General features: G+C 43.1%; 1 protein-coding gene across 2 annotated transcripts in view; it reads left to right on the forward strand.

The window, feature by feature from the left end:
- Positions 1–10,747, forward strand: part of LOC120996477 (prolylcarboxypeptidase) — a 46,247-nt gene extending 35,500 nt beyond the window's left edge. The window contains exons 6-10 of one of the 2 annotated variants that reach the window (XR_005777789.1): positions 2,066–2,238; positions 3,537–3,701; positions 6,569–6,756; positions 7,985–9,692; positions 9,920–10,747. Coding sequence is in view for 1 of the 2 variants with exons in the window: in XM_040426402.1 (XP_040282336.1) it covers positions 2,066–2,238; positions 3,537–3,701; positions 6,569–6,756; positions 7,985–8,198 (740 nt within the window). In the remaining variant the exon portion in view is untranslated. Of the gene's footprint in view, positions 1–2,065; positions 2,239–3,536; positions 3,702–6,568; positions 6,757–7,984 lie in introns of both variants that reach the window. The other variant, XM_040426402.1, reaches the window with a different exon arrangement.
- Positions 10,748–13,403: the final 2,656 nt, after the last annotated feature.

Below are 13,403 nucleotides of genomic sequence, written 5' to 3' on the forward strand. Positions count from 1 at the left end.
TCTGTGACTTAAAGGGGTTGTCCGAGTTATGGAAAAAAATTATATATATTTATTTTATTTTTTTGCATAAAACTTGCTTTGCTTAGTTATATATTGCTGCCCATCAGATTTTCTGTACTATATATATATCTATCATTTCCCTGGTTCTTTTCTGGCCCTTTGTTTACATGCAATAAAAACAATTTCTGCCCCTCCCCCTGCACTGCTAAGGGAGTGAATACAATAGCTGCCTTCTGGGAGACTCTGCAGCATGTTGTATGTGTAGGACTAAAAGTCCCAGCTGTATAATGACACTGCTAATAATTTGCCAAGTTAGGAACATAGAAAGAACAAAAAAATAACTCTGACAACCCCTTTAACTATGGATCATCTTTTCTTGTACTGTCTATCTGTTATTCCTCCTAGAAATGGATGTTTCCATTTCTCTTAAGGTGTGTCCCTAAACCATCTTGATGGGACAGTAGCAGAATATATATAGAGAAATGTCCCATCGATAAGTGGAATGCTAACACCCTGGTGTAATTTTATTTTTATTTTTTCCTCATACTTTTCCAGGAGGACGGCCCAACAGAGTTTCAATTAAAATTTATAGGAATGTGTTTATTTAAAGTCCTCTTTAAGCACTTGAGGACTGCATGCAGACAAACCCAGCGCAATACCTTGTAGGGCTAGCTCAGCTTCAATATATATATATACACGTTCAAAAGATGAGGCCGCACTCCAGACGTAAAGTGAAAAAATGGACTGCATTGAGCGGTTGAAACGTTGCAGAGGGGTAATAAAGGGTCCATAATTTTTTCACTTTACGTCTGGAGTGCGGCCTCATCTTTTGAACGTATGTCTATCTGTTAGCCGTTGAGCCTGCGGCTGGGAGGATTTTGCACACATACTACTGGACTACTGCTGCGGTGTATTTTTTGTTTGAGATATATATATATATATTATTATAAATAAGATCTTCAATAAGACACGGGAAAGGTGGCCAGACCCTCAACTTGAGGTGCCTTCTAGGAAGCAGAACAAAGTGTGAAAAACAGAATTAATATAAATCAGTGACAAAGTATTTACATTACTTATCCAGTACTGATCCTGAGTTACCTCCTGTATTATACTCCGGAGCTGCACTCACTATTCTGCAGGTAGAGTCACTGTGTACATACATTACATTACTTATCCAGTACTGGTCCTGAGTTACATCCTGTATTATACTCCAGAGCTGCACTCACTATTCTGCTGGTGCAGTCACTGTGTACATACATTACATTACTTATCCTGTACTGATCCTGAGTTACATCCTGTATTATACTCCAGAGCTGCACTCACTATTCTGCTGGTGCAGTCACTGTGTACATACATTACATTACTTATCCTGTACTGATCCTGAGTTACTTCTTGTATTATACTCCAGAGCTGCACTCACTATTCTGCTGGTGCAGTCACTGTGTACATACATTACTTATCCTGTACTGATCCTGAGTTACATCCTGTGTTATACTCCAGAGCTGCACTCACTATTCTGCTGGTGCAGTCACTGTGTACATACATTACATTACTTATCCTGTACTGATCCTGAGTTACATCCTGTATTATACTCCAGAGCTGCGCTCACTATTCTGCTGGTGCAGTCACTGTGTACATACATTACTTATCCTGTACTGATCCTGAGCTACATCCTGTATTATACTCCAGAGCTGCACTCACTATTCTGCTGGTGCAGTCACTGTGTACATACATTACATTACTTATCCTGTACTCATGCCAGCCCAACCTTGAATCCAGCTCTGGAGTATAATACAGAGTATAACTTGAGATCCGTACAAAAGAAATAATGTAATGTGTTTTTTGATGTATTTTGTTATAGAAGAGTGTAGATAATTTTATTACATACTCCAGTGTTTGTTAAATATGCCTACACCGGCCAGATGAAATAAGTGTAACCCAATGGAAACAGGATTTACATAAGGAGCTTTCCCAATGTGCAAGCTAAAGGTCCATCACAAATGTTTGAGCATAGCCTCCGTCCAACCGGATTGCACACTGTAACCACCTTCCTTCTGTGTATCAGATGACGGCATTCGATGGTTGTCCGGCGCGTTTCACTTGTGCTCTCCTCTGAAGTGTCAGAATGATGCTGCGGACTTTAAAAACTGGTTAAGTGAGACCTGGGTGAACCTGGCTATGGTGGACTATCCCTATCCGGCCAACTTCCTGGAGCCTCTGCCAGCCTGGCCTATCAAGGTACCACAGACCGGTCTTACTTTTATCGAAAGGAAACACGAGGACTGACTCTGGACCACCAGAGATGGGCGGTAAACATACAAAAACTATACTGCCTGTATGTCAACCCTTTCACTGCAGGAAATGTTCAGAAATAAAGGTCATTGCAGGTCCTGAGGTCCTGAGAAGGAGCTGTGCTACCTCGTTTGAATGGAGTGACTGTCACGCATGCGCTCTGCTTCCATTCAGATGTATGGGGCTATATGAGATGCTTATAACCAGCAATCTCCAGTAATCCACAGCAATCCCATAGAGTTGAATGGAGCAGCGGATACTCGTATGTTTACCGCTCCATTCAAGCGGTCAAACTCCTGCCATTCAGACACTTATCTCCTATCTTGAGGGCTAAGTTGCTTTAAAGAGGACCTTTCACCTCTCCTGACATGTCTGTTTTAATATCTTCAGGCATTCCCTGTGTAATAACAATTCTGGAGCATCTATTCTTATGTCTGTATGTTGTGCCATTCCTTTTTTATTTCTACTAGAAGTTATGGATGAAATGCTAGCAGTCTGCAGTAAGGGTACAGGGGGGAGGTAACCAGTTGGGGGCGTGTACCTGCACAGACTCGCTCTATCCAATCAGTGCTGCCATTTTCAGACTGTGCAGGTACACACCCCCAGCTGGTTACCTCCCCTCTGTACCCTTACTGCAGACTGCTAGCAATTCATTCATAACTTCTAGTAGAAATAATTATGGATTGACACAACATAGAGACATAAGAGTAGATTCTCCAGAATTATTACATGGGCAATGCATGTAGCTATTAAAACAGACATGTCAGGAGCGGTGAAAGGTCCTCTTTAATGGGACAACCCCTTTTAAAGGGATCTCTGGTCTGGTCATTTTAACATTGGTGGCCCATCCTCCCAGACCTCCACCCAAAATTCACCATCTTCACTTTGGCACAGTGGCCTCTCCTTCTGGGTGGTATTGACTGGTACTGCAGCCCGAGGTCCGCTTATTTGGCATCAGGCCTTTCCCACCATTCAAACTTAAAACTGATCTGGTCTTTTCTGCTGAGTGCAGGGCTCGACTCAATCACCGAAAGACGATCCCTGGGTGATGCTCTGCCCCCTCGGGCCCTTCCCCTGGCATAGAACTAACTCCGGGGTGTTCCTTTAAAGTATTGCTCTGGTTTGGAGCCCACAGGCTGGTGATTAAATTGTATTTTTTAATGTCTCCATGAAATGCCTGAAGTCAACTGACCTGAGATGTAATCCTTTTTATATATATATATATATATATTTTTTTTATGTAGGAGGTTTGCAAGTATTTGAGAAATCCAAACCTGGATGACAAAGAGCTGCTGCAGAACATCTTCCAGGCAATTAATGTATATTATAACTACACTGGAAACACCCCGTGTCTCAACACCTCTCAGACGGCTGTCGGGAGCCTGGACGACCTTGGCTGGAGTTATCAGGTAATTTCTAGGTGTACGCAACTTGCTCGTTTAATGGGGTTATGTGGTTTAGAACGCCCATTTTGGAGGGCCTAATTCAGGGTCTTCATCGATTGGACAAAGCGAAGGGTGGAGACATAGGACATCTGAGGAGGACCCAGCATCTCCATGCATTATGTTGACCTTGAGTTCACTGGACCCAGTGTAGTTCTTAATTTCCCCTGTGGGGGCATTACAGGAGAATTACACCCTCCCGCCAGGTTCCTCTACAGATTACAGCTAATTGTTGGTGGCCCTTGCAGCCAGATACCTGGCGATCAGCTTCTTGTTAGAGCACCTATCTAAAGCCTCATTCACACGTCAGTGTTTCACGGCCGTGTGCTGCACACGTCCCTATTCATTTTAATGTGTGTATTCACACATAATTGTTTTAGCGCGGTCCGTTTTTTTATTTTTAGCACAGATGCATGCTCTATTTTGTCTGTGTTCACGGATCCATCACGCCCATTATAGTCTATGGGTCCATGAAAACCACGGATACCATCCGTGTTGCATCCGTGTTTCACGGATCATTGAGAAGAGATTCTTTTGAAAATTATTTTTCAGCTGTTTAGTGTCAGTGAAACACGGATGCTACACGGACAGCAAAATACGGACACACAGACCGAACACTGATCCGTCACGGATGCATCACTAACCACCTGCTCACTAATTTTCGCACGGACACGGATGTGTGAATGAGGCTTAAGAAAGGATTGTCCAGAGTGGACATCCCCTTTTTAAAAGGTAAACTCCAATTATCAGTGGGAAATCAAATGCACTTCCCATCATTTACCTAAGGCCTCTTGCACACAAACGTTTGTTTTTTCCGTTTTTTCGGATTCCGTTTGGGTCCGTATGTGGAACTATTCATTTCAATGGTTCCGCCCAAAAAAACCTGAATGTACTCCATATGCATTCCGTTTCCGTATTTCTGTTCTGCTAAAAGGTAGAACTTGTCCTATTATTGCTCGCAAATCACGTTCTGTGGCTCCATTCAAGTCAATGGAGCTGTAAAAAAAAACAACTGAACGGGTACGGAATGCATCCGTATGTTTTCCGTATCCTTTCCGTTTTTGCTGAAACTTCTATTGAAAATTTAACGTCCAGCCCAATTTTTCAATGTAATTACTGTATATGCCATGCTTCCGTTTTTCGATCTGCTAAAAAACGGATCACATACGGAAACGGAATGGAACTGAAGCGAAACGGAAACACTACTAAAAAAGTTTTTGGGGGGGGATTGTATACGGAACCATTCATTTCAAGGGGTCCGCAAAAAAACAGAAGGTACTCTGTGTGCATTCCGTTTCCGTATGTACGTTCCGCAAAAGAATAGAACATGTCCTATTATTGTCCGCATTACGGACAAGGATAGGACTGTTCTATTAGGGGCCAGCTGTTCCGCAAAATACGGAATGCACACGGACGTCATCCGTATTTTTTTCTTGCGGGCCGCAAAATACGTAAGGTTGTGTGCATGAGGTGTTTTTTTTTTTTTTTGTGGTGGTTTTTGCAGTAGAAATTAACTAGGCAAATGACAGAAGATGATTTTACGGTCTACATATTCTCTTTTTAATGAAGGGTTAATTGGGCCAATTGTTCCTTCCATGGGTGCTTTTATCCGTAATACATTGCTGCAGCCCCAGACTTGTTATCTCCAGCGTCTCTCTGCAGAACGATGGGTTTAGAGTCAGACCTACGGTGCAGGACATCAATGACACAGGAACCCTCATGTCGGAGGAACATGCCGGAGAATTCCAGGAAAAGAGATCTCCACGCTGATTGACTCCAAATAGAGGGTCTTGTAAGGGTCTAGTACACACCAGGCTCATACATCCTGGGGACGTCTTCATGGTATCAGGGCCGAAGAAACTGGATTCATAGCCAACAAGTATAGACATCTGATCCAAAACACAACTGAATGCAGAATAACAGACTAGTGGACAAGTAGTAGATGCTGCAGCATTACAAATGTTTTATGCATGCAGATAGTGATGACCGCTATACAGTCATCCTTCTTAACCTCTAGCAACCTCTTCACAGTTCCTTATTCATCTATATGCATCTGAAAACAGAACTTCTGATGGTCCAGAAAAACACTGTGTGAAAAGGGTGGTGGTGGCTGGTAGTATCCCTGATAATTGTAGTGGTGGTTGCAGTATCTTTGGTGATAGTCCTAGTCGGATTGGTGGTGAACGTAGTCAGATGGTGGTAGTCGTAGTTGGATCACTGGTGGTGGTGGTAGTTTTGGTGGTCCTTTTCCAGACCATCAGAAGTCCTCTTTTGGGATGCTAATAAAGATCAGTGTCTCTAAGCCAAGCCCCCCCCCCCCCCCCCCAACAAAATTACATTCACAAACTATACTATAAATTTTAAAGACGCCGAAGCAAATAGCAGGGTAACCCCCGGGGCAAACGTACGAGGGGTTGAAGCTACAGTTTTTTGGCATCCTGTACCACTGGATGGGGAATTTTGTTGTAAATTGCTAAATTGTTATTAATTTATGAACTTTTTACTACATTTTTATTTTTATTGTACCTTTTCATCACCTTACCGAAATATATAACTATAGTAAGGAACATACTTGACCTACAGAAATATGATCTGTCCACAGTTGGTTTCTCATGATATGGTACAAGGAAGGTGCTTCACATTTGAAAGGTTCCCATGTACTGAGATGGTGAGCCCGAGAGACACTGCTGCACAATTTCTGAAGTGCCCATCATCATTGTCTCTAGTCCAGAAGCGGGATGGGGGATCATGTTCTCATTGACCACATCTTTTTGATGGTACCTTTTGATACTTTGTTGAAGTTGATCTGTGTATCTGTCTGTTTTGTTCCCCAGGCTTGCACAGAAATGGTGATGCCGTTCTGCTCTGATGGGGTCACAGACATGTTTGAGCCTCAGAAGTGGAATTTTGAGGCTTTTTCGGATGAGTGTTATAAACAATGGGGCATCAGGCCTCGTCCCGAATGGATCACATCAGTTTATGGTGGAAAGAACATCAGTGCTGCTAGCAACATCATCTTCAGGTGCGGTGAGATGTCAGTCATTGGGTGTAGGAGAGTAAAAAAAAAAAAAAATTCTTTTGGGGTAAGGCAAAATCTGTTAGTTGGTTATGAGGTGGTACCACTACCCCCATCATGTGAAAAGACTTGGGTTTCACCATACCCTAGCCTTCTTCTCTTCATAGATGTCCCAGGTCTACGCCCAAAAAGAGGGCAAAGCCAATGCCTAGGGTTGGCTATAGACATGCTTATATCTGGTAATAAATCTATCTCTCTAATGACAACGCTCTTATGAAGCAGGACGACATGCCCAACAACCTTCATGACAACCCTATTCACACATTTGAACTGCTCTCCACACCTACTACCTCCTGTGAATATCATATAGCCTTTTCTATTATCAGATTGGTGGTCTTGAGAAGATCCATACTTTAGGATCTGGAATGTATTGAAATAGCATTGTTCTGGCACCCCCTTGAAGACGGTGTAATAACAAAAGTTTTGCAGTGAACTAATTAAAAAAAAAAAAAGGCAACCTGCCACCAGTTTTTTGATAAGTAGGTAAAACATTCCCTCCTCCATTGCTGTCAGGGCATGCTGAGAGGTGCTTTGCCCAGATAAGTTCAGAGAGGTTTCAAGATCACCATGCTAATATGACAATCATTCTCATTGAAATCAAAAGGATCTCCAACATCAACTCCATCATCATAACTTAGATGATGAAACATAGATTATAGGAACTGTAGAAGAAAATGCCTCAGATTAGGTTATGGACCCCACCAATCTCCTCCTCTTGTCTTCTCTTGACAATTGTGCAAATTTGCATGGTGGTCTGCTAATGAGAAGATCCCTGATCACGGATTGCAAACGGGTTCATAGGACCACACCTGGTCTGTAGTAAGAGACTAATGGGAATATCCCTGGTGGTGAAGGGCCAGTCATGGTCTTAACTAACCTTTTCGTTGCTTTAAGCCACCAGGGATATTCCCATTAGCCCTTCACCACTCCTGACCACCAGGGATGCTAGTTTGCCCTTGCCTTTATGGATCCTGGGCTTCCTCCAGGTCAAATTTCTGGGTGACTGCAGAATAAGGGCCCATCTACACTTTTTTTTTTTTTATAGGGCCCATTAATTTTGCAGGAGTGGAATTTAATAATATTATAAAGATCTATGATAAATTGCTGACTATAGTTTTCACAAGCTGAATCGTTAGTAAAAGTTTTATAGTTGGTATTATTATCTCTCTTACAGCAATGGTGATCTAGATCCGTGGTCAGCCGGTGGCGTCAAGCAGAGCCTCAGCGACTCCCTAATCGCCATCCTCATCAAGGACGGGGCTCATCATCTGGACCTGCGCTCTAATAACGCTTATGACCCCAAGTCTGTGATTGAGGCGCGGGCCTTGGAGGTGTCCTATATGAAGAAGTGGATTAAAGAGCACAGTCAGCAAGTGAATGGAGTTTAATTGGTCTTCGCATCTGGTGGACCATGTCTGAAACTTCTCAGAATATGGATGGCAGAACTTTCCTTGTTGCCTGCTTATATTTCCTGCATGGAAATCAAAAGCTTTCATCTGTTGGAGGCTGCAGGACATTGTGTGTACATCAAATCTATTGACAGCATATCTATGGAAGGGACTGACATTGGACCTGAAGGGCATCTTGGCATTTTTGCTCCTTTCTTAAAACTGTCTATACATTCCATATTCAGGACAGGAAATTGATCTATTATGTTTTTTTTTGTTTTCTTTTGGCTTTTGGTGGCTCCTTTTTCAAATGCCAGTTTAGGGCATGGTTATCTAACGGTAGAACACTCCATATCCACCCCAACACCACCACTCGCAACTCCCATTGTGTCCAATGTATCCAGAAGCACAGCCTTGAGCCTCTGTTGTCCGAAACCTGGATTTATGAGACAGGGTTGTCAGAATCGGTCACTCCCTGGCACCATTTTTGGTGCCGACTCCACTCAGCTGCACTAAGTTCCCGACTTTTATAAAGCACCACCTCTGAGGATTTGGAATGGCTTTATACATATCGAACACACTAGTGTTTTTGAACCTCTCGGATGCAACAGTAAAAAGCCACCACGGCATCTAAGCGGTTAGACAAAGAGGCCCCCTCTGTTACCCCATTGACACCTCTGTGACATGATTGTGGGGTGCCAGTGAGTTTTCTTGGTAGGCAGGGTCTTAAAGGGGTTGTCTCACTTCAGCAAACTGCATTTATCATGTAGAGAAAGTTAACACAAGCCTCTTATTAATGTATTGTGATTGTCCATATTGCTTCCTTTGCTGGCTGGATTCATTTTTCCATCACTTTATGCACTGCTTGTTTCCATGGTTACGACCACCCTGTAATCCAGCAGCGGTGGTCGTGCTTGCACACTATAGGAAAAAGCTCTGGCTTATGCGCACTTCCGGCCACTTTCTATAGTGTGCAAGCACGAAGTGCGCATAAGCCAGAGCTTTTTCCTATAGTGTGAAAGCACCACCACCGCTGATGGATTACAGGGTGGTCGTAACCATGAAAATGAGAAGAGTATAATGCGATGGAAAAACTAATCAATCCAGCAAAGGACAGTGCCTTTATATTAACTTTATCTACATGATACATGCCATTCGCTGAGATGGTAGAACCCCTTTAATAAAGAGACCCCCAGGTCTGCCATTTTTGTATGTTCCGATTATACCCTACTGCAATGAAAACTACAGTTTTTGTCCCATAGAAAAATGAACCCTAACACGGCTCCGTCAAGGAAAAAATAAAAAAGTTATGGCTCTCATAACATGGGAACATTAAAAAAAAATTGTTTTTATAATTTATTTTTTAGTGCAAAAATGATGCCAGTTATGGACCTCAGAACATAATGATACAGAAATGAAAAAATCATTGACCAGGTCCTTGTGGCGCTACTTTCCTCAATCTTTGCAGGTACATGGTCTCAGTCTAACACAAAGGTGGAGAATTAAATTATTCCTGACAGACGTTGAGGTTGTCGAGCAGTATATCCCAAGCTACCGTTCCGGCTCAAATTACTCAGGTCTTCAGCTGAAGGATGAATTGGCGTTCTTCTGAGGAAGGGTATGGAGGCCTGCTAGTATTGACCTCACACTTTTCTCCATCTCCTACTGCCGTATTAATCAGATTTTTGTAAAAAAAAATACACGGCGGTGGAGCCATTGAGGTTGAGTTTGACAAGCAGTTTCTCCCTAGCAACTGAGAACGACGCCAATTCATTATTAAACTGGCGGGTACGGAGGCCTGCTAGTATTGACCTCACACCTTTCTCCATCTCTTACTGCCGTACTAATCAGATTTTTGTAAAAATGCATTGAGGTCAAGATGTCCTTTTTAATAGAAGATCTTGATGTGATCGGTTTCGTCACGCTGGTCCTCCTGTACATTTATTATTAAAAAATTTTTCTCCATCAAGCTGTACACTTTAAGACTGCTGATTATTGGGTATACAGACCAAAAACATTAGTGCAGATGTATAAAAAAAAATGGTCATTTCTTACAAATTGTGCAAATTTTTTTTCTTTTAAAAAAAAGAACAAAAACAAACCTGTCTTCAACATGCAGCATGTTTCTTGCAACCACATTTGCTTTGTCAAGGCCAATAGTTTTACTGTGGGATGTGCATAAAATTTACTTGGGGTCCTCAGAATTTTAGCCTGAATTTTCCAAAAAATCCTGGAGAGACCACGCTATTTTTGTTAAGAACCGGCCATCAACATGACCACTATGAAAGATATTTATGAAACTAAAAACCTGCGTCTGTACTGTGGTGGGTGCGACATGCCGTATACTTCATTGCTTTTACCCTGAATGGGAGGCACACGATGCCTCAACCCTCTCCTGTAATATAATATATCTGTGATTTGGGACTGGATCCTATCGTATAAGAATTATTATTTTTTTATTTTTATTTTGTCAGATCTGATATAAAACCACAAGTATCCGGTTTACATGATTGGTTTGATACTGGGCAATAAATCTGAAGTTTACTTTACTTTATTATAGGCTGTGACTCGAGTCTTTATTTTCCCAAAGCTGGGTCATCATGGCCGATCTTTAGGGGGAGGGGTGACCTCTGGGGTTGTACAGGGTGCATTAGCTACCTCTGCTGAAGGGGGTGCCACAGATGGCCTGGCATCCAAGGCTTATGAAGCCGTTATAATTTTGTTTTTTAGACCTTTTTTTTTTATATAGTGCTGGTATTAGATTACTTTTATATATGGAGGTATTTTTGCACTGTTTGGCCTGGAAAGAAAATGAGCGGAGTCTCGGGTGCAATGGTGACACCCTGATTGCACCAGGGGCAAATCGGCATAAAATGGAAAAAGCTAATATCTCTGAAGTGGGTGCTCCTATCAAGAGCATTAGGCTCTACTGTCAAGAGCGCATCTCCACGGGCTGATGATGGTTTTCTTTAGAAGTATGTGATGACATATTCCCTTTAAAGTCGCAACAAAGTTACTAATATGATTGTCTCTAATTGTTTTGATCCCGAAAAAGTCAATATGCATTATGGGGCATAAAATAAAAACCAATCTGTAGGGACTCCTTTCCCCCCCCCCCCCATCTCTTGAGATAGCAGTTACATCTTCCTACCAGCAGGTGTCTCTCTAGTTCTGCCTCAATGGACAATTGAATTCCAATTTACAAGGCTGAAGACACAGGATGGGCGCCGTGCAAAATGATCCAAAAATGAGCAGCACCTTCACACGTACTACACTGTGCAACCGACATCTAAATGCCCCATCTGAATATAGTCTTACATGAGCATACCTGAGCATAGCCCAAGGACTACTTTAGTGTGGGTGCAGTGAAACCTGCGTCCTTTTGAAGCTAAAAATCGGATGTAAGGGGCCGATCACGGCTCTGGCTTTCAGGTAACGTTCTCACTGTGTCTTTTGCTGGGGAACTTCGGTGAGGGCACCAGCGCTGACATTTCACTGGCGGACGCGTGCTTTCTGCTTCCCATTCATTTCAATGGGAGGCAGCGCCGAGGAGCGCAGAGCGGCGGCTTAAAGCTGCGGCCGCAGCTATAACGGACGTGTCCCTTCTCGGCGTGGCTGTGGCTTTAGGCCGCGGCTCCATGATCCTCTAATTGAAATTAATGGGAAATGGAAAGCACGCGGCTGCCGGTGAAATTTCAGTGCTGGTGTTCCCGTCAAAGTTCCATGGCGAATGATGCCGTGTGAACATTACCTGATTGCCAGAGGGGGGAAATTGCAAATGGCGAATACTGGTGCCATCTTACATGGCTCGAGAAGCCTTTAAGACCTCCCCCAGATGCCAGGAGCTGACTGCACCCCTATGGCACTCCAGCTGTTGTTAAACTACAACGCCCAGCGTGCACACCTGCTCAACTATTCTCTGAACTCACATAGAAATAAAAGGAGCACGCTGGGAATTGTAGTTCCCCAACATCTAGATTGCTGGTCCCTGGTATAGACTTTGCATGGGAGGTCTAGAAGCTTTAAAGAGGAGCTGTCAACTTCCAACAATCGCTGGAACATCTATTCTTGTGCCATCCCTCTATTATTCCTATTAGTCTGCAATAAAGGTCCACCTTCGTATTACCTGTTTGGGATGTGTACTTGCGCAGTGTATTAGTGGCAGCACTGATTGGATAGTGTCAGACTGTGCAGAGCCGTGCCCCCCCCCCCCCCCACAATTTTTGGACAAAAATTTGCAACTTTTTGCCATTTTGTGTCCAGTCCACATATAATGATGTGCGAAATATATTATCATTTGTGCCTATTTATTTATCTTCTTGGATTGTGCCGGTCCTGGTGAATTCCCCCCAATGTTTTTCCTTCTCATGGTCCATTACAAGATGCTCCTTAGTCGATCTCCTGCGCTGTGCAGGTTGTGAGGCTCTGGGTAGAGGCTGCTTTAATAAGCCTTTGACAGCAGGGGGGGGCAAGAGCAATAAGCAGCAGAGGCTGAGTCCCAGGAGCAGCCTGCACGATGGCGGGTCACACGGTAATTTATAGCGCTGTTTAATCATTATTTGGAGCGCCCCCCCCCCCCCCCCCCCCCCCTCCGTGGTGCTCGGCATCCTGCTGATTGCGTTATTAATTCCATCAGTAAACTGCAGGACATTGGTGTGAAGATAAAAGGGGGAGAAAAATCCTAAAAAAAATAATCAGACTCCCATCTGAAAGATCTTTGAACTACGAGATCAGCAACTATTCCACCAGAATTATCTACCACTTATATTCCCACACAATTTATATCGAAGAAGGAAACCTATAGAACTATATAATAAAAGTACAGAAATGTGGCTCGCTGATTAACTTGTGCAAAATGATAGATAGCTATGAGCTAGATAGATATGAGATAGATGATCGATATTAGATAGATAGATCGTTAGATAGATAGATAATAGATAAATATGAGATAGATAGATAGATGGATATAGACGGACAGGTAGCTATGAGATACAGGGAGATAGGAAAGATCATAGATAGATTAGATAGACCCAGTCGAGTCCTATTATTCTGACCACCAGTTAATCTCCAGAGTATCCATCGTATGCAGCACTGACAGCAGCTAGATGGGCGGGGAGGGGTTACCCCATAAGGTCCTGGTAGGTTGTCACAGGTATGTGGAGCCATGCTGACGGCAGTGCATCCCACAGCTGCTGGAGGGGGCAT

Source organism: Bufo bufo, chromosome 3, assembly GCF_905171765.1.
Source record: "Bufo bufo chromosome 3, aBufBuf1.1, whole genome shotgun sequence".
Lineage (NCBI taxonomy): Eukaryota > Metazoa > Chordata > Amphibia > Anura > Bufonidae > Bufo > Bufo bufo.